The sequence below is a fragment of the Phocoena phocoena genome, chromosome 8, assembly GCF_963924675.1.
Source record: "Phocoena phocoena chromosome 8, mPhoPho1.1, whole genome shotgun sequence".
NCBI classification, from domain to species: Eukaryota; Metazoa; Chordata; class Mammalia; order Artiodactyla; family Phocoenidae; genus Phocoena; species Phocoena phocoena.
Genome location: NC_089226.1, coordinates 84,718,038 through 84,745,335, shown reverse-complemented (window position 1 = coordinate 84,745,335; position 27,298 = coordinate 84,718,038). Strand labels below are relative to the sequence as shown.

The window sequence follows — 27,298 nt, the reverse complement described above, 5'->3', positions numbered from 1 at the left end:
CCTAGCGCTCTTGTCACTGAGGAAACTACCAGAGTTTCAGGAGCTCTGTGCCAGGGGCCAGGGGCAGACACCAGTATACTGTTTCCCACCACCTCACAGTGCTGGATGGAGCAGGGTTCTGAGCCAAGACCGGTGATTCCAAAGCCAGAGCCCTCAGGACAGTGATGGCTGCCTAGTCACTCGGCCAAAGCTTCGGGTCGCCTTAATTGCGCTATGGTGAATAATCACTCTCTCTTCACTCACTGGCACTCGTAATCCATCAAACCCTTCTAGATGCCCGCAGAGGGGCCTGTCTGCCAGCCCATCGCAGGCATATCCCTGGTCCCGCCTTCGCCCAAACGTACCCACGATCCTGCGGATGGGGTTGTCAGGACTGGCCATGGCCTGGATCTGGCCCTTGAGCACGGCCTCCTTGTCTGTGGTGAGGGGGCTGAACCCGCACAGGGAAAGGCAGCTGCTCACCTCCAGGCAGACTTTCTCCCCAACGGTAGTCAGGGCATCCTCCAGATGGAAGGAGCTTGAGCAGAGAAGGGAAGGAGAAGCCAGTGAAGAAAGGGCCCATCAACAAAGTGCACATCCCACCCCCACCCCCGCCCAGCCCCCGTTTGGGGAGAGTCACAGCGACCAATTCACAGACTGATGGGTTCAAAGGGAAAACTGTGCCTCTTCCCTGCCCCGAGCCCCTCAGACTGCGTCCATCCAACTCAGGGGACTTTGTCTCTCTGCCCGTCTCTCTCTGCCCGAAAGAACAGTGGCACGGGGAGGGCTGAGGTTATGCCTGGTCTAACAATCTAAAAGCTAACTTCTTGCTAGCATCTGTGTGGTGAAATAACCCTGGAACTGACTTAGGACTACCTTGGACACCTCTGGAGCAACACACCAGAGACCAGAAATGTGGCAGCCGCGGGACGGAGTGGGAGAGAAACTTTTCATTGGATACCACTTTGTCCCTTTAGCTTTTGAAACACAGTGTATTAACGACTTTCAAAGAACAAATAAAACTGAAATCTAAAAGTTAAAATTCACACTTCGATTTCCTGGGGCTCCTGGGCTCCCCTGGAGTCTCTGTGGAGAGCCCTTGTGCTGGTGGGTGTTGTCTGAGAAGGCAATTGCCTTTGTCCTGGATCTAGAGGCTGTGTACAGTAGAATGAGTGTGAGCAAATGTGAGAGCCCCAGGACTTGCTGCTGGGGCCAGGGTAGACAAGGCAGGGCCGGCCTCCCAAGGAAGCACGGACAGGCCCTCCTCCTCAGTAGCTTTGACAGAGCAGTTTTACCGGAGGGGGACCTAGGTGACGGCCCAGGGCTACACCTGTGCAAGGGCCTCAGGCCGGGCCTCGCCTCAGCAAACACCCTGCAGGCCTGAGTCAAGACTGTTGAGCCCCAGGTCACAACTCGTGGACACGCCCCTCAGCGCACTGAACACAGGCAAGCTGTGTGCAAACTCAGCAGCCAATTCCTCCACTTTGTAAGGAGGAGGAGAAGGTCTGGGGACATCCCACTTGAAGAATCCTCTGAGGTGGACCTTGTCAGATACAGGTTTACTTAGAAACATTCAAAAATGTTCTATATGCTGGGAACCACATAAATCACCTAATCTGATTTCCCTGCAGAAGCAGGTGCCCTCACACAAGTGTGGACTGGTGCTGGTTGATAGATAATCCATTTACACTCAGCACAAAACGTCTATGAGAAGTGTTTTCCGAAAAGGGCGGAAAACTCTAGTCACATTCACACACTCTGGAGGAACGCAGCTTGTTTCTTATTTGACCTTTCCCTAGGGCTGTGTTGACCAAACTATTAGCTGATTATGAAAGCAATTCACTGGGTAGCAACCAGTATTTTTTTTCTTTTTAATGGGACAAGAACAGAATAGAAATATCAGGAAGTATTAAGCACAGTTGGGTAAGTTTCACTTTGTGAAGTTTTTATTGCAGTTACATGTGTGTCCAAGTATGCACTGTCACCACGGAAGATGACTTTCTTACTATGCGTCCTGGTCACAAACATTTGAAAGCCACTGTCCTAGAGCCTTGCTAATCAGCCCTGGAGTGGACTCTAACTTTGACCGTGTGACCCTGAGTAAATCCTGTGGGGGTGAAGAACGCTGGAGTGCCAGGTTTCCTCAGTCTCTGGCGAGCGGCCCCAATTCTGCCTTACACCGCAGACCCCCGCTCCAGTCTGCTCCTCGCCACCCGCTGCCTCCCACCGTCTGCTGAAGGCCCTGGTCGCCAGAGCTCTCCGTCACTTACGGTAGATGCATATCTGTGAGCAGAATCTTCACGATCATCTTGAGTTTCTCAGCAAAGTCGGCCCGGCTGGAAATTCCTGGGGCTGCCATGCTGAACGTGACCAGCAACACGGCCCCCAGGACGGTCAGCTGCTCCAGCTGGAGCTGGAACTCTTGGAAGCGAGAATGGTCCATCAAAACTGTCTGCAATGAATAAAACAGAAATCATCCTGAGCTGCAGGTCTGGGCTGTCACCGGCAGAGGGCAGTGGGGCCGCAGCCCATATGGAGGCCTCTGAAGTTCCCCTGAGGATTTTCTAGTCCTTTCAGAGCCGGCCATAAGGGAGTCAGGTGTGAATTCTTCCACCACAGTGCCCCTCTCCCTTAGGAAGGCTGCAGTACAACGTAAGCCAGACTGGGTGTAAATCCAGACTTCATCATTTAATAGCAGCACAACCTCATGCGGGTTTCTTCAACTCTGAGCCCTAGGCAAAATGGGGATTCCTCCTTCACAGTGCTGTTTTAAAGACGAAAAAAGGGGAGAGGGATAAGTTGGGAGACTGGGATTGACAATATACACTCTACTATATATAAAATAGATAACTATTAAGGACCTACTGTATAGCACAGGGAATGCTACTCAATACTCTGTAATGACCTATATGGGAAAAGAATCTAAAAAAGAGTGGATATATGTATAACTGATTCACTTTGCTGTACAGCAGAAAGTAACACAACACTGTAAATCAATTATATTCCAATAAAAATTGAAAAGAAAGAAAGAAAGAAAGATGAAAAGAGACCATGTATATAAAGTGGCTGGGACTTCCCTGGTGGCACAGTGGTAGAGGATCTGCCTGCCAATGCCGGGGACACGGGTTCGATCCCTGGTCCAGGAAGATCCCTCAGGCCGCAGAGCAACTAAGCCCATGAGCCACAACTACTGAGCCTGTGCTCTAGAGCCCACAAGCCACAACTACTGAGCCCACGCGCAGCATCTACCGAAGCCCACGTGCCTAGAGCCCGTGCTCCGCAACAAGAGAAGCCACCGCAGTGAGAAGCCCGCGCACCTCAACGAAGAGTAGCCCCTGCTCACTGCAACTAGAGAAAGCGCACGCACAGCAGTGAAGACCCAATGCAGCCAAAAATAAATAAATAAATGTATTAAAAAAAGAAAGATAATAATAAAGTGGCTGGCAGAGCCAGCACTCAATAAATAGGAATTACATCATTAGATGGGACAGAGTAATGAGGTACACAGGGGGCCAACTCATCCCAGTTTTTCCAGGAGTGGCCTGGTTTAAAACTGAAACTCCCAGGTCCTGTGAACACTTCCCCTCCCCACACCCATTCCCAGTCCTGGGTAAACCAGACAACCAGCCACCCTATCCAGGACACAGGAGGGAAGGAGGGGAGAAATACACTTATTCACCTCAGTATCCCCCTCAGTATCCAGCACAAAGGAGGCTCTCAAGAACTGGGAAGTGAATAAAGAAAGAGAAAAATGAACGATAAGTAGAAAAAGTAGGAATGACAGATAATACCTGGAAAGTAGTCAGTGAGTGAATTTCCATGACGGCGTCCCCGTGTTATTGACGGGCCTGGGTGCTGCCAGGCCAAAGTCCTCTGTGTGGGGTGAGGTAAAGGGAAGTGGAAAGGCTGAGGAGATATGACTTCTGATCTGAGTTTTTACAGATGAATCAAATAAACTTTAAGGACCAGTCTTGCTATAAGAAACTGACACACCAAATCGAGACATTAACAATGTGGAGTCTTAGCCCAGAATTCTCCCTAAGAAGTAAAAGCCATCTTTGAAGGCTGAGACTCCTCTATTGTTAAACAGAGAGGCTTTACCAGTCTCTTTTTTGACTTCACTTTGTTACAGGGCAGCACCCTTGCTTTGCGGCCTCCTAGCAGTGTGCCGTACTTGGGTTTAGGACGCAAAGGATTTCCAAGGATCAATTCTGAGAGGAGACATCTGTCCCCAGTGAAAACACCATTTCCCCCACGGCTATCTTTTGAGAGAAAAGTCTGCAGGAGAGAGCAGAGAGCATGTCACTCTGCAGGAAGGAAGCTCCCCACCCCAACTTCAATATCCCCTTGAGAGCCTGCTCTGGCACAAAACAGGGAACTCACAAGGCAAGAGGTGAAACTTTAGGCTCACAACATCTTAAAAAGAAAAATAAGGAACTGAGAAAGAAACTTCGAGAAGTAGCAGGATATGAGGCTAGAAATAAGAAGCGCGAGTGCCCTCAAAAAAGAGGGGGAGTCTAGACGCCAAACCAGCTATTTGCTGGGGGACTCCCCTGTTAGTCATGTCTTTAAAGGACTCCTGCAGTTAGAAGCACTTACTGCGAAAAACATACAAAGAAAAAAAATATTGCTCTGGGCTTCCCTGGTGGCGCAGTGGTTAGGAATCCGCCTGCCAATGCAGGGGACACGGGTTCAAGCCCTGGTCCGGGAAGATCCCACATGCTGCGGAGCAACGAAGCCCGTGCGCCACAACTACTGAAGCCCGCGTGCCTACAACCCACGAGCCACAGCTAGAGAAAGCCCGTGCGCAGCAACAAAGACACAATGCAGCCAAAAATAAATAAATAAATTTTAAAAAATATATATTGCCCTGCATGGAAGGGGAAGAAGTTTCTTTAGATAAAAGTGAAAAGCACCGTCACTGTTTGGGTTTTCATCAAGATGAGTAAACACAGGACAGAAGCTCAGCAGCACAAATTAGAAGCCCCATACACTGCAGGTGGGACTGGAAAATGAGGTAGGCGCTTTGGAAAATAGTCTGGCAGTTCCTCAGAACGTTAAACTTAAGAGTCACCACGTGACCCAGCAATTCTAATCATAGGTACATACTCAAGAGAACTGAGAACACATGGCCACACAAAAACTTGTACACAAATATTCAGAGCAGCACAATTCACAATAGCCCAAAAGTTGCCCATCAGTTGTCCATCAACTGATGAATGAATGAAGCAAAATGGGGTATAGCCATACAATGGAATATTTTTCAGCCTTGAAAAGAAATGCTGCCACAAACAACATTGTGGATGAACCTCGAAGATATTATACTAAGTGAAATAAGCAAGTCACAAAAGGACAAATACTGTGTGATTTCACTCATATGAGGTAGCTAAAGTAGTCAGATTCAAGAACACAGAGGAACCGGGGGAGGGAGGAATGAGGAGTTAGTGTTTAAAGGGTACTGGGTTCCAATTTGTTCCATGAATGGGTGGCTGTGATGGCTGCAAAGTCATGTGAATGTACTTAGTGCCACTAAACTGTACACTTAAAAATGGTACATTTTATGTTGTGTATATTTTAACACAATAAAAAAAACTTTAAAAGAATGAAGTACTGATTTATGCTACAACACGGATGGACTTTATGCTAAGAAGCCAGACACAAATGGCCAACATTGCCTGATTCCGTTTAAACGAAAAGTCCAGAATAGGCCAGATCCATAGAGACATAAAGAAGATTAATGGTTGCCAAGGGGTGGGGGGAGGGTTGTGACTGCTAATGGGTACAGGGCTTCTTTCTGGGTGACGGAAATGTTCTGAAATTAAACAGTGGTAATGGAAGCGTAACTCTGTGAATGTACTAAATACCAGTGAATTATACAACTTATAAGGGAGATTTTTCTGGCATGTGAATTATAACCATTATTTTTTTTAAAGTTCAGCAGTGAGCAGTCAGACTGCTCTGGAGCACCTACTTCAGGGAAAGGTCTGTGGAGATGGTCCCACTTCAGAAGCTTCAGGTACGCATAATTCTGGACAGCAACAGGATCTGGCCCGGGACTGTCCCCAGAGCCAGAGGCCTCTCCCACAGCCGGCAGGGCATTTCTATACTTCTGATTCATAAGGTCATCTGCGGCTTCTTCCAGCCACTGGGTGACAAAGTCCAGGGAATCTGTGAAAAGCAAGGCTTCGAACATTACTGGAACGCTCTGGACGGATTCTTCCCAGAATTACTTTAGGGAAGATCATCCTGGAACTGTGGTAAAAGTATAGAGTAAGGACTTTGGAATCAAATAGACCTCGGTTCACATCACAAGATTGCCAGGTACCAGTTGAGTGTTCTTAGATACGCCATTGTCTGACTGTCAAGATTCTTAATACAAAGAAATGTCCACCACCACCTCACAGGCTGCTGTGAGGACGAAGCACAACAGTGGATATAAATGCCACCTTGGATGTTCAGAAGACCTCCACTTTCTTCTCTCCCACCCTGGCCACTCCTGCATGATACGTGGCTGGAAGCTCTGATAGCTCCAGCTCAGTGAGATGCAAAAATTCTTGCCCAGAGACAGATGGGATGAGACACTGACTAGAGTTTCCCAGTGTAAAGTACCCTCCACACTGAAGATGAGGCTTGTCCTTGTCTAGATCTTAGTCTTGTATCAATCTGGTTTACTTTCAGCCTTGCTGGGGTAGGGGTGGGGGGTAAGTTCTGTCACGTATTTGACACATACTGTGCAGTGTTTGGAGCACTGCGGGGCGGGTGGGGGGAACCTCAGTTGTTTTTCATCCACCAGCATGCTTCCCCTACTTTTCTAAGCTGAATAATGCACCAGGGACTCTGAGGGACACAAGAGAGAGAAGATGAGGTTTTTGTCCACATTGTATGAGCAAACACCCCTCTGACAAGACCTGGAATAGGCTGCAGCCCGGCCAGTGGAGGCCACCTTAAAACAAAATGGGCAGCCGAGGGCATGGGTGGAGTCCACTCTTCACTGCTGCAACAGGACACTCCTCTGGTTCTGCCCACATGCTGATCACACCGAGCTCTTGGTTCCGAGCTTCACTCTCCCTTTCGCCTCTGCAGACAGCATTCTGTAGGCAATCAGCCCTGGAAAACCTCGGCTTTCATGCTGTGAGTGATAAGCACTAGACTCGGACCGGCTCAGCGCCTGGGCCCCGGCTGTCCGCACCTGGCCCTCATACAAAGGCTCTTCAGCCTGTAAACTGCAACCCTGGTTTCTCCTGAGGGGCAGTAAAATACCGGTTGAGAAAGGGAGCTGTGTGGTCATCAATTCTGATCAAAAATCTCTCAAAATCTGGGGACTTCCCTGGCGGTCCAGTGGTTAAGACTCTGAGCTCCCAATGCAGGGGGCACAGGTTCGATCCCTGGTCAGGGAACTAAGATCCCGCATGCCGCCTGGCACAGCCAAAATTTTTTTAAAAACCTCTCAAAATCTATTACCACATCTGTAAAATTGGTTTAAAAAATACTGCCTACCTCGTAGGCTTACTGTGAGGTCACCTATGGCAACACAGGTACACCCTTGGCACAAGCCTAGTACACAGTAAACACTAACCAATCTTCTAGTACTGCTCCTTTAACTCTGCCCTTTCTTGATTCCTCCTGGCCCTCAGGACCAGTTCCAACTTCTCTGCCTGGAGCTGGATGAGCAACTGTTGACCTGATCCTGGTCAGGCAACACAATCTATCCAGAGACTGCCATTTTCATCTTGTGACCCGCAAACTTAGAGGCTAAATGGAACTCGTAATAAATTGGAACTGAAGACTGCAGTTCACTTAGAACATCAGCTGCCAGTGCAGAGACCAAAAAAGCACCCTAGAAATGAAACATAGTTTGGATTTTAATTTATCTGTTTCCTGCGGTCATCTGAGAGGTTCATAAAAATGAGACTTTTTCTGGGTACGAAACCAGATTTATGCATATAGAAGAGAAGCAAAGTGAAATTTCTTGACGTACCTCATAGAGAGGAGAAAAGTGAGCTAAATAGTCCTAAGAAGTTCATCATGTTCTTAAAACCAAGGCCAAGTATACAATTCACCTCAAACTGGTGTTTTCATAAAAACCCATTTAATTTAGGGCTTCTTTGTTTTTTTAAATTTCTGTTCTCCTCTCCTACTTACAGTTCTCTTGCTTGTCAACTAAGTTTTCAGGGCCTAACATCTTGTCCTTTTCCGTCTCCAAATTAGACTACTCCTGAAACAGGAGGGAAGGGGGCAGGGCACAACCTTTGAAAGAATGATATCGCCCGAAGACATGACATAAACTGATTAGAACCAAATGGATCCAAGATGGCGGACAAGTCAATTTCCACTAGACCTGGAGCCTCAGTATAGGCTTACTGTAACACATCAGCAAGCGAAATGATACACCCACAGGCGCCATGACAGTTCCCAGGCCCACCATAAGGATCAAAAAGTGGGCGGTGGCCCAATTCCTGGAAATCACCACCCCTTCCTGAAATAGCAGGACTACTCCTCCCACTCATTAGCCTATAAATTACCCACCTCTATAAAAACTGACAACCCCATAGCCTGGTGCCTTTCTCACCATCTGAAATGGCTCACACTCTGTCTGTGGAGTGTGTTTCTCTCTAAATAAATCCACTTCTTACCCATCACTTTGTCTCTCGCTGAATTCTTTCTTCGATGAGATATCACGAACCTGAGCTTCATTAAGTCCTGAAACCAAGTGTGTGATCTCAGATGGAAGACCGTGGGTTTTGGCTGGGTTTGAGTCCCAGCACGTGGGTTCAAGTCCCAATCTGAGGTGCACAGTTTCACTCTCATACTAAATTCTCATTTTGTTTTGAAAATATCATTATGCGGCAAGCTACAGCCACTAAAATGAAAAAGCACAGACAACAAACAGGCACCACAAAACATTAAACATACTTGGATGTTTCTCCAAAAACTCTTGAAACTGCTTCCTTTCATATTCAACTGACTGCTGCATGAGATGTGGCCTAATGCTACTGACAGCAAAGTTTGCCATATCCACTTTCATTAGGTCCAACACGGAAAAAATTGCCCTGAAAGAGATAAAAGGATTTATCACTGGGCACTTGTAAAGTAAACACTGCTGTAAAAAAAATATGAAATTAGCTGATTTGAGACAGTTTTTTCATCTCAGAAAGGGTGGCAAGAAAAGTTGGAGAAGCCATGAGAACGCAGATTAAAAAAAACAAATTTAGAAGAAAGGACTGCAAATTTTTAAGTTGCTCTCTGTCCCCACCCTTGCCCCTAGGCAAACGTCACTTCCCCCACTGCCTGTCAGGCCCAGAGCTCTTTCTTTGGCTCTGGGTCAGCCCTCTTGGCTGCAGAGGAAGGACGGGGCCCCAGACCCGAGGTTAAGAGCAGAGAGTTCACCACCTGGTCTCCACGCTCACACAGGTTAATATGTTCACGGCAGGTTTTATGCTCTAGCTCTCATGGCATAATTGCTAGCTCACACTCTGAATGTAACCAGTGGGCAGACCTGATGCAATGCCAAGGATGCCTTCCATACCACGCCTGTCACATACCAGCAGCACTCTTACCAGAGGTCAGGAGCTGCTAAGCGACCTACTTGCAGAAAGTGGATAAAAACCCAAGGTGCAGGTTTAGGTGTGGTCCTACACAGGTAAGAACAGGATCAAATGTCCTCCCAGTCCCCTGATGTCCTTTGGGACTGACTGAACATCGTATGACAGAATAAACTCACCCACACATAAGGTGATATGTATGGGAAAGGATATACACTCTGAGGAACAACTCAGGGCCCCTCACCCTGCCACTCTGTCCCTCTCCCAAATGCGTGGGGCAGCCCACTTTCTGGAGGGTGTTCTGCCTCTCCTTTGAGCATTCCCAACAGTCCCCTAAATCCACCTACAGGAAACCAGAGACTACTGGAGACTGCCAAGTGGCAGACCACTGACTGGAAGTAACCCACAATCATGTTTTATGCTCACAGTGTTTTTAAAAGCCAGGATTTCTAGCTTTTCTTGAAAAATCAAAAGATCTGGCAACCCGGGCCCAAACTCCACCACAACTACAATCGGCTGGCACTAAGCGGCCACTGTGGCCTCCTTCAGATAGGGTGTATACTCCCAGGTTACCAGTTTCCCCAGTCCCTTCTCTTTCCAGTAGGAATCTGAGTTAGGTTGAGTTTGCTACCAGCTATTTCCCCAGAGGACTCTCTTCCAAGGAATTCCTCATTTAACTTAGCTGATTTTGAGCTCTTACCGACTATATTATTTCTAATGTCTAGCACCGTGCCTAGCACATAAGAGGTGCTCAGTAAGAGCTTGTTGAATGAATGAACAAATCAATAACTATATTTAGGCAGTCTTTTCAACATGTTCTCTCCTATTAAACGTTAGTTAATAGGAGAGAGGGAACCTGACAGTGAAGGGCATTTTTCTATGTAATGAATATTGACAGCATAATGATATCAAGAAGGCTAGAGATTAAACTTTTTTTACTTATAAAACTTTTGGAAAGCAACTTGGTACCATGCAATGAATCTTAAAACTGTTCACATCCTCTGACACAGTAATCCCATTTTAAGAACCTATCTTTAGGAAATAACCTAAAATAAAGAAAAAAGTTTTGTGCAGAGATGTTCACTGCAGGGTTAAATACTAAATAACTATACATAATCTAATTGTCCATCTTAACAGAGAAACAGTTAATCGTATCTATGTGAATGAATATATTGCAGCCACTGAAAATGCTTATGGAGAGTTTAAAAAAGTAACGTAATGTAAGTTGGTTATAAAAGGGCAATGCAAGAGATCCTTGTGGTGCTGGAACTGTTCAGTATCTTGAGTGTGGTGGTGGATATTCCAACTTAGGTGATAAAATTGTATAAAAGTTACTATAAATAAACATATACATGTGTATACAGGAAATCTAAATGAGATCAGTGGACTGTATCAGTGTCAACACCCTGGTTCTGATAGTTTTGCGATGTCACCACTGGGAGAAGCTGGATAAAGTGTACTGTATTATTTCTTACAACTCCATGTGAATATATAATTATCTCAATGATACTTTCAATGAAAAAATAAGTGAAATAATTAGGGTGTAATGTTAACAAAAAAAAGTCAGGCTTGCAGTGCCCACCGGGAGGTCTTCTTTGGTTCAGCTGAACAGTCAGACTCACAAGACAATAAGCCACAGGTTTGGCACCATCTATTCACACAGCTTGCCAACAGGGTGGCACCAAGCACTCCTCTTCAAGAAGAGTTACAATATCAGTCATGAACAGACAGCTCAGAAATGTGGGAGCACCCTGACTTAAAAGCTCGTAATAACTCCACGGCATGCCTTCTAGGGTCTCTATGGGGGGCATGCCCAGTTATAAAAGTTTCCCCACTCAAGGAAGTATCAAGTATGATGTGCCATCGAATATTTATAGTTCATTATCATTTCTTTCTGTCTAGATGCAATTTACCAGTTAGAGGTCATTTTCCCCATAAGTAATGTTACCTAGTAGTATTTTGATACATAACACCTTCATCTGTTTACAGGGAAACAGTAAAGCAGTTAACCAAAAGTCAAATTCTCAGGCAGCATCATGTCAATCCTTTGCCCATATTAGCATATAAATTATATAAATTTGATCACAACTGTATACATTTAAAAATAAACATGCAAAAGACTAAAGGAAGTTAACATGGACTAAACGTTAGTTAATAGGATTACATTAATGTTAAATTTCTTGAATGTCCTGGTTGTATTTTGATTATGTGGGAGAATATCCACATTCTTAGGAAGTAGTTGCTGAAATAGTTACGGGTGAAATGTCATAATATCTGACATTAACCATCAGAAGGTTCAGGGGAAAAAATATACATACATACGTACATACTCAATGTGCACATACTCAGTGTATATATAAAAAGATAAAGCAAACTGACTAAATGTTAAAAACTGGTGGATCTGTGTAAGGGTTATATGAGTGTTGATTGTATTGTTTTCGCAACTTTTCTGTATGTTTGTAATTTTTCAAAATAAAATGCTGAGGCAAAAAAACCAAAAAAATTTATATATCAATATGACAGTAGTGACTGTGCCTTTGTGTGGTAAAATTACGGGTGAAATTTTTCCTTCTTTCTCCTTTTCTATAGTTTATAAAATGTTTGCTTTTTAAAAAATATCTCATGCCTTTTTGTTTCATTGGATTTATATTGATTTTAGTAAAAAACAGATTTGAATTTTAACATTTTTAAAACATATGCTAATTATCAGTCTTTACCTTGACCTGCCTTCAACCAGTTAAAGAATATACAGACTATAACCTCACCCAGAGTCTCAAGTTCACTGTCTTTTTCCCCTTCCTTCCTTCCTTTCAGCCTTCCCTTTCTCTTCCCTCCCTTCACTCCATCCCTTCCTCCTTTTCTTATTATAATCACTATTTTAAAAAAATACAGAACGTTTCACGAACTTGCAAGTCATCCTTGCACAGGGGCCACGCTAATCTCTGCATGGTTACAATTTTAGTGTATGTGCTGCCGAAGTGAGCACAGCAAAATATTTGCTTTTTAATTTTTTTTTTTTAAATGCATGAATACCTACACTTGAGGAAGTCTAACTCTGAAAATAGGCTCTGTATTTTAGGTGCCCTGAAGGTGATTAACACAGTGCCCATACCTGAAAAGGGGCACTATTTCCTTAATGTCCTTTAGTTTCTTCACTTCCTCATCTCGAACAGGTGCGCACAGTGTCCCCATCATGCCAATAATGAATTCTGCCAGCTTGGAAATGTCCAAGGCCCCATTCTCTGCCTCCTGCTTTATCAGATCCAGATCCAAGACTTCTGTTATCTGGTTTCTCAGTCTAGTGTGACCAGGCAGCAAGAAAGATAAGAGCGTCTACAAGAGAGCACAGCCAAGTTTAATCAAAGCTTCCTAGTCAGAAGCCATTTTTGATTATATGTAAAGGAATTTACAATTATTCCTATAAGGGCTTACCAACTGCTATTGTAATGGTGCATACATTTTAACCTCTTATTCAACAAACTGACAGAAAAACATGTTTACAAATCATTTAGACTAGCTATTTAAGCTTCCATTTAAGCTCTAGGTAGCAATCAACTGGATGCAGGAAGAAAAAACTGTTAGAAGTGAAAAAAAAAAACCCCACATTAATTAGTGTGTGCCTGTGAGCTAACAACAGATGGCAATTTCCACAGACACATTACTTCTTTGGAAAACTGTTGCTAAAGGTATTGCAAAAACAGTTCTACCTTTCACTTAATGCCTTCTCTGTCCCAAAGACTGAATCGCTTTTATGGTCATTATTTATTGAAGGTGTTCATATCAATTAAAAATTTTATAAATTATCTGTATTTTATAAAATAACTTGTTTTCTTTAAATAATTCTGTTTTCAAAAATATGAACCTTCTTTTCATTTAGAAGAGTAATGCCCTCAGGTTATCACAGCTTCTTTGAAAATTTTTAAAGACCAGTAAGCCAAAAATACCCTAAATCCACATTTCGGCAAGCAATTTAGAATCCCGATCCTTCAATTTCTTTAACGCCTTCTGGCACAGTAACACAGGATGAGTAAGTACTCCTAACATACGAGGAAAGCAGCACAACTTGCTCTTCGCCTCACCTCTTTGATCTCACCAACAAGCTTGATGGCCCGGTCATAAGTTGGGGGGTCTTCACATAACTGGACACTCAAGCAATCCCAAAAAGCTTTATGTACAATATCCTTTACTTTCTTCTCCAAGCTGGAGGCAAATGGAAAAAAAGGCAAAAGCAAATAAAATATTATTGCCTCAAATTACTTTCAAAAGCACAAATTCTACAGGTTTAGGGTAAGAAAAATTTTTTTAATTATTTGGATGAAGGAAAGATTTCCCAGATATACCTAAACCAATCACATACTTATTTTTAGTTAGTGATTTATTTCAATAAGTACCTCATTGGAAAAAATAACTTTCAACTAATTTGACAGGTGACATTAGTCCAAATAACAGCCCATAACAGTGCCATATGATAAAAAGAATACTGGAAAGTTCAGATCTGTTAATTTAAGTTCCCCGATACCAGCAAGTTTCCTAAGATATTTATGATTTAGTTGTTTAAGACTTTAAACTTTAAGTTTGTTTCCTAAAATTATCCTATTCCCATGTGACATACTGGACAACTGTTTAATTAGGTACCAAATTACTGATATAACAACTTATATATAGCATTTCAGGAAAACCAGTCTTTATGTCATGAGAGCAAGACAAGTAATTAATTCTTCATGATTAATGTGAAAAAGTACTATCCTTGCAGAACATATAAGAAATGTTTGTAAAGTCATATTCAGAAGCCTCATGAGGGAGACACTATAGCTTGCTGATCCAGCAGCCATCGCTCCTCCTTTGTCAAGAGAATCCCGATTTTTTTCATGGTACTTTCACAATTATAATGGGCAATGTTTTTTCCTTCTTGTGACAATCCATCTTTAAAAGGTGCACCTTACAATCAACAGAATTTTAGATTCAATATGATATGTGCCAGGTACTAGGTAGGGATAGAGAATAAAGCATAGTCCTCGTCTCTAAGGAGTTTACAAATCCGGTGAAGAATGCAAGTAAACCAACAACGACAGTAAAATGTGATAGTTACAAATGAGAAATGAAGGAGACAGTGCAATGAACACACAAGAGGAGGCAGCTAAATCCTATGGAGTGGGAAGAAGCTGACATGCAAGACTTCCACAGGAGGTTTCCAGACCTTTTACTACATTGTCAAGGATCAGTGGTCCTGAGATCTACTATCGAACTCTAGTAATTCCCAGGATAAGGAACATATTTTAGCAACATGCAAAAGGAAAAATATATTAGAATATATTGACATCAAGTGAAGAAAACATTTCCAGAACTGGGAAATGGCTTTGTTCTACCAAACAAGATAACTCAGTAACCACCTTACCTGTCTTCTGGTAATTCAACTGGTTTAATCCGAAAGTCTCCATTTATGACAATTTCATGGGCTATGGTCATGTTAGTTACTCCTTTTGCTGTCTCTAGAAGTTCTTCTACTGTCACGAATCGAGGAGGACTAGCTATAACAAAAATCCAGTGTAAGAGGTCTGTTCCTCTAGATTAGGATTTCTATTAAATTAAGGAGAAGGTAGTGGCTCTGGTACCAGCTAATAATTTCAGTTATCCCTTTACTTATGAAAATATTCTGGCAATTTCAAATAGAATTTTACCTATTTCATATTCTTTTTTTTCTTTTAACCTAGAATCCTAAAAGCACAGATCATTTACAATACTCAAAACATCTTTTTTTTTTTTTTGCCAAAACTGGTCAGTGGAAAATGATTACAGTAAACTAAGACTTAGAAAAACTTTTTAAAGTTACTGATTATCACTTTTTAAAGTTACTGATTATCATCTTCCCAGCAAGCTGAGAATTTTTTCTAATCCCTATGCCTCCTGTCTACCCTAAATGGAAAACAGACACCAGATTTAGGATCTTCTCTTTTGTTCCCATCAGCAGTTTACATTTTGCTCCATCGTTAACACTGTGCCTTGAACCAGTCTCCCCAAATTAAAATAGCCTTGAGCCAGGTGCTGTTTAAACAGTGCTAAAACCACTACCCTGTACAGGATACTAGGACAATATAAGAATTCTGAAGTTGACAAATGAACAAATTAGAGTGTGTGACACAAGAATTTGTAGAATGCAGGCCCACTGAATCAAAAACCTCAGAGTCATCTCTGACTTCTCCCTTTCCACTGCTCTGTTATCCAGGTCCTGCAGATTTTACTTCTGTGTCAACTGTGGCAATAGCCTCATAACTGGTCTCTGTTCTTTGCTTTCTTTTGATAAAGTTTGAGATTTATCTTCCATAAAAAAAGTTCTCACAAATCTCCCCAGGTGTTCTAAGCCAAGGAACAAAGGGTAATTCCTACTTTTAAAAAGTCTATGATTAAATACTTGCATTTTTGGTTTATCAGTTATATCTCAATAAAGCTGGGTTATTTTGTTTGCTTTTTAAAAAAGCCCATGATAGCAGGTCTTTAGTTTATATCAGAATCACAGGGAAGGCTTAAGAAGACAGATTGCTGGGCCCCCTCTCAGGGTTCTGATTTGGCCTGTCTGGATGGGGCTGGAGAACTGCATCTCTCATAAGACTCCAGCTGATACTGATGGTTTCAGAAACCACACTTTGAAAAGCACTGGCCTAGAAGATGATTATATTAATTTTATGTAATGGTGATAAGATCCGGGCTTAAAATGAGATAAAAATGCCACTGGTTTACACAGGGTTTAAAACATAAAGATCTTCCTAGGTTAGTGAAAAGTTATTTTCCCTCTTCTTTCACTTTTTTCTTTTGCTCACCAGAAAAAGGAATCAAATCTAAGAGCTGGTCATATTCTGTCTGGTAAAAATCTTTATTTACTCACATAAGGAGAAGTTGAGAAAACTCACAAAATTTTTTTCAGCATTTCCAGGGAATATTAATAAAAATAATAAAGAATATTGGCTTTGTGGATATTGGTAAAATGCAATAAATATCTAAAATCAAGGCCCAACAGATCTTTTCAATTCTCAGTATTATTTAGATGTCAATTTCTACCAAATTGATCTACCGATAAAACGCAATCCCAATCAAAATCCCAGCAAAGTTTTTGTTGAAATTGCCAGACTGATTCTAAAATTTGTATGGAAATGCACAGGACCTAGAAAAGCCAAAACTATTTTGAAAACGAAGAATAAAGTTGGAGGACTTATACTAAGTGATTTCAAGATTTACTATAATGCTAATAATCAAGTCAGTGTGCGTCTCGCATGAGGACAGACATATAGACGAACTGAACAGAGCAGAGGATCCAAAAATAGACTGATGCACACACATACATATGTATATTTGTGGTCAATAAGGCAAGATTCGTTTTTTTATCAAATAGTGCTGGAACAATTAGAAATCTATAAATAATAGAATGACCCTCAACCCTTACCTCACATGATAAATAAAAACTAACTCAAAATGAACTGCAGACCTAAATATAAAAGCTAAAACTATAAGACTTCCAAGAGAAAACACAGACAAAAATCTTTGCGATCTTGGATTAGGCAAAATTTCTTAGATAGGATACAAAAAGCTTAAAATGTAAGAGAAAAAACTGATAAATTAAACTTTACCAAAAGTCAAAACTTTTGCTCTGTGGAAGACTCTATTAAGAAAATGAGGGACTTCCCCGGTAGTCCAGCAGGTTCAAGACTCTGTTCCCAATGCAGGGGCCTGGGTTCGATCCCTGGTTGGGGAACTAGATCTTGCATGTATGCCACAACTAAGAAGTCCACATGCCACAACTAAAAAAAAAAAAAGATCCCGCATGCTGCAGTCACTTTGGAAAACAGTCTCTCAGTTTCTTACCAAGTAAAACACACATACACTTACCACATGACCCAGCAACCCCATTCCTAGGTCTTTACCCAAGAAAATTGAAAACATATGGCTATGTAAAGACTTGTACTCAAATGTTCATAGCAGCTTTCTTCATAACATTCAAAACCTGGAACTAATCCAAATGTCAGTAACAGCAGAATGGATAAACAACTGTAGTATAACTATACCATGTAATAGTACTCAGCAATAAAAAAGGAACAAACTACTGACACATGCAAAACCATGGATGAATCCTAAAAGCATTATCCCTAGTGAAAAAGTGAGATACAAAAGACTGTACAGTAGGGACTTCCCTGGTGGCGCAGTGGTTAAGAATCCACCTGCCAATGCAGGGGACAAGGGTTTGAGCCCTGGTCCAGGAAGATCCCACATGCCATGGAGCAACTAAGCCCGTGCACCACAGCTACTGAGCCTGCGCTCTAAAGCCCGTGAGCCACAACTACTGAAGCCCACGTGCCAAAACTACTGAAGCCTGCGTGCCTAGAGCCCATGCTCCACAACAAGAGAAGCCACCGCAATGAGAAGCCCGCGCACCGTAATGAAGAGTAGCCCCTGCTCGCTGCAACTAGAGAAAGCCCGTGCACAGCAACAAAGACCCAACGCAGCCAAAAATAAATAAATAAATATTTTAAAAAACTGTTGCTAAATTGTTACAGCATTTGTGCACTGACGCTCTGTTACAGAAACTGAAAACCTCATTAAGTTAAACATGCCCTTTGGGAGCCTGGCAAACAGATTCCAAAATAAAATGAAGGTCTAATTCAGAATGGCTTACTCTCACCTTCCTTCACTAAGGGGTTCTGGGACCAGAAAAGTCTACACACTCTAAAGAGATGCTTCTAGTCACACAAGTAGATGGACATTTATTGAGGGCAGATGGCAAATGTCACCCAAAGAGCTACTATAGACTGAGTATAGTGAAGCAAGGGTAAAGCTTATCCATTGAACATATTACACTGTGTGGAAATGGTTTGTTACAGTATCTTCCTCACTAGATTGCAAGCTCTAGGAGGACGGAGAGCATGTGTGCCTGGTTCACTGCTGGACTCCCGCTACACAGTGTGCACTCAATCAACACTGATTGATTAACTAAACATAGGGACACCATAATTCAGTCTGGTCTTGCACTTTAGAAAGGTAAGAACTTGGTGTCACCCGTTTATCTAATGAATCTCATAAGGACCTGATTTAATAAATTAAAATGCTAAATGGGAAATATTAACTGGAATAACAATTGATGTTTTTCATCTGAATATGGCAACTTTTACTGATCAACTAGGTGAGTAAATGCTAGAGCAAAAGGTGCATTGTGAGCAGAGAATTAAAGTATATTAAAGGGACTTCCCTGGTGGCACAGTGGTTAAGAATCGCCTGCCAATGCAGGGGACAGGGGTTCGAGCCCTGGTCGGGGAAGATCCCACATGCTGTGGAGCAACTGGGCCCGTGCATCACAGCTACTGAGCCTACTCTCTAGAGCCTGCAAGTCACAACTACTGAAGCCCACGCACCTAGATCCCGTGCTCCGCAACAAGAGAGGCCACCACAATGAGAAGCCCACACACCGGAACTAGAGAAAGCCCACGCACAGCAACAAAAAGCCAATGCAGCCAAAAATAAATAAATTAATTTTTCAGAAAAAGTATAAAAAACTCCAAAAAAAAAATGATACAAATGAATCTGTATACAAAACAGTAACAGACTCAGAGACACAGAAAAACAAACTTATGGTTACCAAAAGGGAAAGGGAGAGGGGTAGGGATAAATTCGGAGTATGGAATCAACAGATATAAACTAGTATACATAAAATAGATAAGCAACAAGGATTTACCGTATAGCACAGAGAACTATATGCAATATCTTGTAATAACATATAAAGGAAAATAATCTGAAAATATATATATATACACATAACTGAATCACTTTGCTATACACCTGAAACTAACACAATATTGTAAATCAACTATACTTCAATTTTTAAAAATCACTATTAGAATAAAAGGGTAATATTGGTGCAGGCAAGATCACTGGTAAAGGCTAAAATCAGTGAGTTGAAGTTTAAGCAGAAACAGGATGTCTGCATAGTCCCAAAATATTGTAAGCAGATAGGGTAGGTAGGTGGTCTCCAAAGAAAAAGAACCAGGCATGACTCTCTTGACACAAGATGCCATTTTTGACCTAAGCCACTCTGTGATGTAAGCCTGGCCACAGTGCTTGCCCTTGAACAGATCTCAGTAATTTAGTAAGATATGCATAACAATGTGATACATATCTTTGAGTTCTGCAGGAACTAAGGCCCCCACCCAGGTGGAGGATGGTAACTGCATGCTGAGACCCCAGACTCGTCAGAACCGGAGGAATGATGATGTTGACCTTTTTCTACATTCTGTATCAGGTACTAAAAGTTCTGAACCCAAATTCCATTACATGCAGGGGAAGTGGGGTGAAGGTTTTTTCCCCACACCACCAAGCAATTCTCTGACACCAGACGGGTGTCGTACAGTTCAACTCAATTTTGACACTACCTGGAGACAGCATCAGATTCCACAGGTTAAGGACTCAGTCCTACAAGACTGAGTCCCCTGCCCCCCCGCCACTTCAGGCAACAGTCCCAAGTCCAGATTGTCACTTTTTTTTTTTTCCCTAACTGGATACCTTTTATTTATTTTTATTGCCTGGCTGGGATCTCCAGTTCAGTTTTAATTAAAAGTAGTAAGAGTAAATATCCTTGTCTTGTTCTCAAACCTACAGGGAGAAACATTCATTCTTTCACCATTGAGTATGATGTTAACTGTAAGAGTCTGTAAATGTCCTTTTATATTTTGTGGATGTTCTCTTCTTTATTTGCTGAGAGTTTTTACCATAAACTGATGTTAAATGTTATCAAAATAAGTCTATTTGTTTTAAACAAACACATTATTTTGCTTCCTATGAACCAGGCACCATTCTAAAATGCTTTACAAATAGTATCTCCTTTAATCCTCTAACAATCCTAGTAACATGAACTAGTTTTGAACTAATAGTGAATTACTATTGTCCCCATTCAGATAAAGAAAGGCATAGAGAGGTTAAGTAACTTGCCCAAAATGACATGGCTAGTAAGTAGCAAGTCACCTCTGCTTCTGACAGACTGGCTACGGATGGGAAGTTCCAACAACCTCTCCTTGCGTTCAATTAATTCACTAGAGCAGCTCATGGAAGTCACAGAAACATTTTACATACTAGATTATTGGTTTATTATAAAAGGATGTAACTCAGAAACAGCCAGATGGAAGAGGTGCATAGGGCAAGGTATAGGGAAGCAGTGTGCCACTCTCCCAGCACCTCCACGTCTTCACCAACCCAGAAGCTCCCTGAACCCCATCCTTCGGGGTTTTTATGCGGGCTTCATTACATAGGCAAACTTGATTAAATAATTGGCCATTGGCAACTGATACAACATCCAGCTCCACCCTCCTCCCCAGAGGTGGGGGTGGGAGGGTGGGACTGAAAGTTCCAACCCTCTAATCACAAGGCTGAGTCCCTTGGCAAACAAGATGCCATCCTTCGGTTAGGTTACCTAGGTGCTTTCCAAGTCTAACAAAAGACATCTTTCTAGCTCTCATCACTTAGGAAATTCCAATAGTTTAGCAGCTCTGTGCCAGAAATAGGACGAAAACCAAACATTCCCTATAATAAATCACAGTATCACAGTTACCAATAGCAGTTCTACCCTTAAAACATTATTCTGTATTATAATTTGCAAGGCTAAAGGCTATCTTTTTGCTTTTAATTTGTAGCATCCCAGATGTGATTTTAGAGTTACTTATAAATTCAGTTTGGGAGAAATGTCTGCAAACAGCTAATTTCATATTTTATAAATTCTTATTTATGCTCTATGCAGGCAGTGATGTCTCCTGACCTGGTCCCCAGACTATGGGGTCTTAGTTTTACCACTGGAGTCCACAGCCCTATACCTACCTATTACTACAAGGAGAAAGAGCAAGAAAGCCAATATTTTAGGTCATTGATTTTAAACCTCATTTTGATATGGACCTCTATGAGAATTTAATGAAAGCTTCCATGACCTTCTTCCTAGAAAAATACACATACACACACATGTTGATACACTTTTTTGACTGTTCCTGGGTTCCCCAACTCTTGATCATGGGTCCCAGGATAAGTTGCCTTAAGGACATAACCACATACAATTTCAGATAGTCTAGTGTTGGCCTGACATTAATTTGGAATCATGCCATCAAACTGAGAGGATGCCAAAGACAAGGACATTAATCAAAGTACAACTGAAGATCTAAACCAAAGGTACTTCTTTACCAGAAACTGCAAGTGATAAAACTACCATATTGGCCATAGACAGCCACATTACAGCTATCAGTCCTTGGTATCTTTAAATGCAACAGATGGGGGAATTCCCTGGTGGTCCAGTGGTTAGGACTCTGCACTTTCACTGCCCAGGGTGTGGGTTCAATCCCTGGTCGAGGAACTAAAATCCCACAAGCCACGTGATGCGGCCAAAAAAAAAAAATTTTTTTTTATAGTAAGTAAATAAATGCAACAGATGACATGTTAGTAGCAGTAGTATTAACAACTAATGTTTACTGAGCATTTATTATGTGCCAAGCACTGTTCTAAGGGCTTTACATGAATTCATTTAAACTTTTCAACGACCCTAAGAGATAACGTGTATTTTCCTCATTTTAAAAACGAGAAAACAGATGGTTTCTAACTATACATATTGGAGACAAGGCCTAACACATGCATGATAGGCTGTTATTAACAGCATATTTCCTTCCCTGAACACAATTTGACCTAGCAGTATATTTATCAAAATCTATGTGATAATAAACCACAATAAAATGGGGTCCACCAATGTTTGCTATAAGAATACTCTGTTGACTAATAAATTACCTGGGAGGGGCTTTTATCATTTTAAAAGAAACACACCTTAAACCCCAAAATGTTTGTACTTCTTCCAAATATGAAGGATTACTGATCATCTATACTTTAAAGAGATAACATCAACACTAACATTCTTAGACTATGACACCCCCTCTTAAAACTTTCATTTTTGCACTCACTTCAAAAACCTCGAGTGTTCTTAATAAAAGACATGAGCTGGAGCAACTGCTGGGAATGCATGCGGAAACTGCCACCCTTTCATCTACGAAGCCTGCTCCCTGCCAGGGATCTGAAGTGACTTCACCACACACAGTTAGCAAAGTGAATCCCCTCAGCCTTGTGGGAACTAAGCCCCCAGGCAGTGAAGTTAGGGTGGGGAGAACTCACTCACAGTCAAAAACTTTTTTTTTCAACCTGCACAAGCACAGTCCTAGCTGGGACCTGCCTTGGGCTTTTCAAACACTCTTTTAATTAAAGCTGCTATTTGCACTCCACCTTCCTATTTCTCAGAGCATTTCAGACAAACTGGAATGTCACTGAGGCTGGAGGAAAACAGGAATATTCTGGACATTATTCTAAAATTGTAATTTCTCATGCAATTGAAAACCCAAAAGTGACTAGGCTGTCAGTCGCTAATGCTAAAATGCTAATTATTGGCAATGTTATCATATTATTAGAACCTAGTTCAAGGCCACATGCACAAGGAAGCATAATAAAAATATCATCTGAAAACAATGAAGATATTGCTTCTAACCAAAGTCAAATGTGCTTACAGTGAGGTCTTTGCACTCTTTGGGTGCTAGGAGAGCCCGACTTTATTTTCTGTAAAGCTTCATCAGAACCTTCCACAGCATCTTCAAGGCCTTGCTCAGAATCATTTGATTTTGATTTTCCTTCTTCGTTTATATTGGACTTGTCAAGGTTTTCAGACATTCTCAATTAAGTTCATTCACTTTCCTAGGGGGAAAAAGAAAATGAACCAAAATGTTCTTGCTCTGACACTAACTAGCAGTGTGACTCTGGGCAAATGATTTAACTTCTTTGGCTTTCAGATTTCTCATCTGTAAAAATCAATGGGTTGGCTAAAGTCTTATCCAGCTATAATATTCTACTTCAATGATTAAACAGACCACCTGTAAAATGACACTTGTAACTATCAAATTTATGGACCTGTACTTCAGAGAGTAACAAGTTCGAATACTTCTGTCCCAATCTGAGTACCATGTCATGAGAACACAGGACCTTAAACTGTTGGGAGGTAACACTATAAACTGCCTGCTTCTATATATATATATATTTTTTTTTTTTTTTTTTTTTTTTTTTTTTTTTTTGCGGTACGCGGGCCTCTCACTGTTGTGGCCTCTCCCGTTGCGGAGCACAGGCTCCGGACGCGCAGGCTCAGCGGCCATGGCTCACGGGCCCAGCCACTCTGCGGCATGTGGGATCTTCCCGGTCGGGGGCACAAACCCATGTCCTCTGCATCGGCAGGCGGGCTCTCAGCCACTGCGCCACCAGGAAAGCCCCCTGAATCTATTTTAATCAAAGGTGATTCAATTCTTAAATTCTTTACTTTCAGTCCTGAGAAGTGATAGGAAAACTCTGGAAATAATGCTTTTCATCGGGCTTCGAATTAAACATACACTAGGCTGAGGAGTTGGTTCCCTGATCCTCTTATGTGGATAAGACACCTGGGGATGACAAACAGAAGGCAGAATCTCATGGAGCATTTAGGAAAAATGTGTGGGGCAAATTATTTTTGTTAACTTCTTGCCAGTCAGCAGGAAAAGATGGTGAGTAAAGTAGGAAGTTGCAGACAACCATAATGTATGTGGTTGGGAGGGATTTTAATTGTCTTAGTTGCTGATTAGAAGAAGAGTAACACTTAACACGCTGGTTTGGGCCTGGTTAATAAAGGCCTGGAATAGTAACCTCTGAATTACTATAAATGGTTTTTGTAAAGTTTTTTTTTCCCTAGAGTTCTCTATTCTTAATGTGTTTCTAAGTAAGGGCAAAGAAAGACACAACATTTTCTGCATTTATAATACTGAAAATATTAGCATTTGTACTATCAGCACTTGGAGATCACAAAACATTTTCATAAGCACTAATCAGACTTTATTACATACCTGGATGTTAATCCAGGGATCAAAAGAAATGACTATTTTCAGGAGGTTTGGCAGATTCTCTTCTGTACATTAGAAAAGAAGAATCACTTGATATAATTAACTGAACATCAGATACCCCCATTAAATAGAATGAAGCTATTGGAATTGACATTTTCAGGCCTGTATTATTAACATGAAGGTTGCTTTAATGTAGCTCCATTTTACCTTCCAGCAACCCACTCCAGACACCCATCTCCTCTGTCCTAAATCCTGTCTGGCTCTAGAAATGCTCCAAGACCCAAAAGATAACATTACCAGCATATTCTATAAGAAAGGACCAATAAAAACACTTCTAATTTTATCCTCTTCATATGCTGGGAATTAGCTTAGAAGGATGAAGTAACGCATTCTGTGCAATAAGGAGGAAAATCAGGATTTCCAGGTCTTTAATACTAAGTTTAGTAAACTAACCCATCCTTGTAAAATTCGGCTCAATGCCTACCTCCTCCCAGGTCACTTCCCAACCTCACCAATGTTTGCACCTTTCTCTGAACTCCTGTAGGGATGGCTATTAGACATCTGGCATTCATCATTGCCTTAAATCCAATTCAAAATATTCTGATTTAAATAGGAATACAACGATGAAAAGGCATGGTCTAGAGAGGGAGAGAGACAGTCTTACAAGAAAATATAGTGAAACTTAATCGTTAATGGCATTATGAAATCACTAGGGGAATACAGCAGAGGGAGAAACTAATTCTGCCTGGAAGGAGGTTGAGATAACCTTACCAGAAAAGGTGACATTTGAGCTTGTCTTTTTGAAAAGAGTAGGATTTCACCCAATTAAAAACCAACTGGAGAGAATTCCCTGGCGGTCCAGTGGCTAGGACTCAGCACTTCCACTGCAGAGGAGATGGGTTCGATCCCTGGTCGGGGAACTAATATCTGGCAAGCCAGGCTGTGCGGCCAAAAAAAATAAAAAACCAAAAAACTATCTGGAGGTGAAAAGAGGGGCCTTTCACAAAGGGCAGCATTTCACTCAAAGGGCACAAGCGAAAGCAGAAGAAAATAAGTAGACGAACAAGCAGCAGGTGATGAAGAAGGAGAGATGGGTTGGGGTCAGATGGTAAAATTACAAGTTCTTATTTTTTAAAAAACTCTTCAACTAGATTTTTAACTTCTTAAGGGCCAGACCAACCACATTCCCTACGTATACTCCACACACATATATCCTTCAAACAGATACCCACTAAGTATTTGTTGATAGCTGTGTCATCTCTTTAATGTCAGTTTATACGGGACGCATGGGCGTTGGTATCAGACATAGCTGGGTTCCAATTCTGGCTCTTTACTAGCTGTGTTAACTTCAATTTCCTCAACTGTAAAATGCAGCTACCTGCCTCTTGGGTTTGGGGGACGTGTAAACGACAGAGCGTACATAACGACAGCTGGCGCACAACAGGCTTCCCACAAATGGTAACTATAATTAGAGGACTACAGGATCTAGCGAGGAACCATTTAACTGCGTACAGCGTGCTCATTCACTCAAGAAGCCCCAACTCCTGCTATGCCTAAAAAAGGAACCGAGGGGTAGAAGACCCTCGCACTTGCCGTGAAGACCGTCTATCTGAGCCGCAAGCCGAGCCCAAGCTGCTCACAAGAGACTCCCCCAGGAGAAAGGGTCTTTCAGCAAAAGAGCTCTGTCCAGCGCCGGCGAGAATCACCTCCCCTAGCACTCAGCGCCACTCACACCCAGCGTCCGGATTCCGTTGTAAACAACTGTTTGGGCCGGCGAGGGAGTGGCAGGGCCGGGAGCAAGCAAAGGAAGCGGGGCGCGCCTGGAGGACGGCCTCGAGGGGTGGGACAAAGGCCGCGCTAAGACTCAACCCTCCCGCCTTCTCTGCCTCTTCCTCGCCTCCACCCGACATCGCCGGGAACTGACCGACAGAAAAAGGCGAAGAAATGCCTGTAATCTCGACCTTGTTCCTCCCGTGCGGGCCCCGCAGGGCTGCCAGCCTCCGCTTCGCTCACCTGCAGCGGAGTCGGCGTCCTCCCTCCTGCCGCTCGGCCGGGAATCTGACGGGGGCTGGCGCCGCGGCGGAGGCGGGGAGGATGCGCGTCGGGCAGGGCGGTTCAGCCTCTGCCCCTCCGAGGCCGCACCCCTCACTGCGCTGCGAGCAGTCCTCCTCGACCGGCTCGGGTGGGCAGCGGCCAGCGCCGCAGCTCCTCAGCTTCGGACAGCGGGAGCGAGCTCTTAGCCCGGAGGCGCCGGTCCCACGCAGGGCGACGCCATGTTTCCGTACGGAAAGGCGGGAGGCGCGGCAGGATGCTGGCGGAGAGAGCCCAGTGGGCAGTGACTTGGAGCCGGGAGGCAACCCCACGCCACAGAGGGCGGCGCCATGTTTCCGTACGGAAAGTCGGGCGGCGGAAGGGGGGTCGCGGAACCAGTCAAATAACGGAAAAGGGTTGGCAGTTTAGCTGCAAAGCTTTCCCCGCCCTGGTTTTCAAATTTAAATATTACATCACGTTTTGTAGCAGCGTATAGTTCATTCCCCTCCCCTCATTTTGGCTGTTAGAAAAAAGGCACGCCCACCACCTTGATTGCCAAGTCTCATTTTAATGGCACAGATTCGGTTTGGTTTGGGTCATCTCTTTTATCTAAGTGGCTGCTTCATTTTGTCGACAGGAAGAGCGAGATTTTAGCCCTGAAAAGATGGAAGATGAGGGGGCAAACACGTCCCATGAGGGTTCAGCTCGGTTTAGACAGTTGAGAAACACAGTGAGCACTCAGCATTTTATGTGCCGTCTGCGTTCTAGAAAGGAAACATCCCATGTTAAGACAAGCTTGTTCTGGAGCCTCCTTTCCTTTTGTCCCAGGTACCCGAGCCG

General features: G+C 42.8%; 1 protein-coding gene and 1 non-coding gene across 3 annotated transcripts in view; both read right to left on the bottom strand.

The window, feature by feature from the left end:
- Positions 1-26,487, bottom strand: part of TCP11L1 (t-complex 11 like 1) — a 29,596-nt gene extending 3,109 nt beyond the window's left edge. Inside the window, exons 1-9 of one of the 2 annotated variants that reach the window (XM_065883056.1) lie at positions 26,441-26,487; positions 23,078-23,261; positions 14,917-15,049; positions 13,601-13,721; positions 12,634-12,854; positions 8,893-9,029; positions 5,951-6,147; positions 2,250-2,431; positions 345-517 (exon numbers count right to left, since the gene is read on the bottom strand). In XM_065883056.1, the coding sequence (XP_065739128.1) occupies positions 345-517; positions 2,250-2,431; positions 5,951-6,147; positions 8,893-9,029; positions 12,634-12,854; positions 13,601-13,721; positions 14,917-15,049; positions 23,078-23,237 (1,324 nt within the window). In that variant the 5' untranslated portion in view covers positions 23,238-23,261; positions 26,441-26,487. Of the gene's footprint in view, positions 1-344; positions 518-2,249; positions 2,432-5,950; positions 6,148-8,892; positions 9,030-12,633; positions 12,855-13,600; positions 13,722-14,916; positions 15,050-23,077; positions 23,262-26,016; positions 26,181-26,440 lie in introns of those variants that run through there. The other variant, XM_065883055.1, reaches the window with a different exon arrangement.
- On the bottom strand, positions 12,404-12,507 carry LOC136127726 (U6 spliceosomal RNA). Its single transcript, XR_010656179.1, has one exon. It is a non-coding gene; the product is annotated as a U6 spliceosomal RNA (small nuclear RNA).
- Positions 26,488-27,298: the final 811 nt, after the last annotated feature.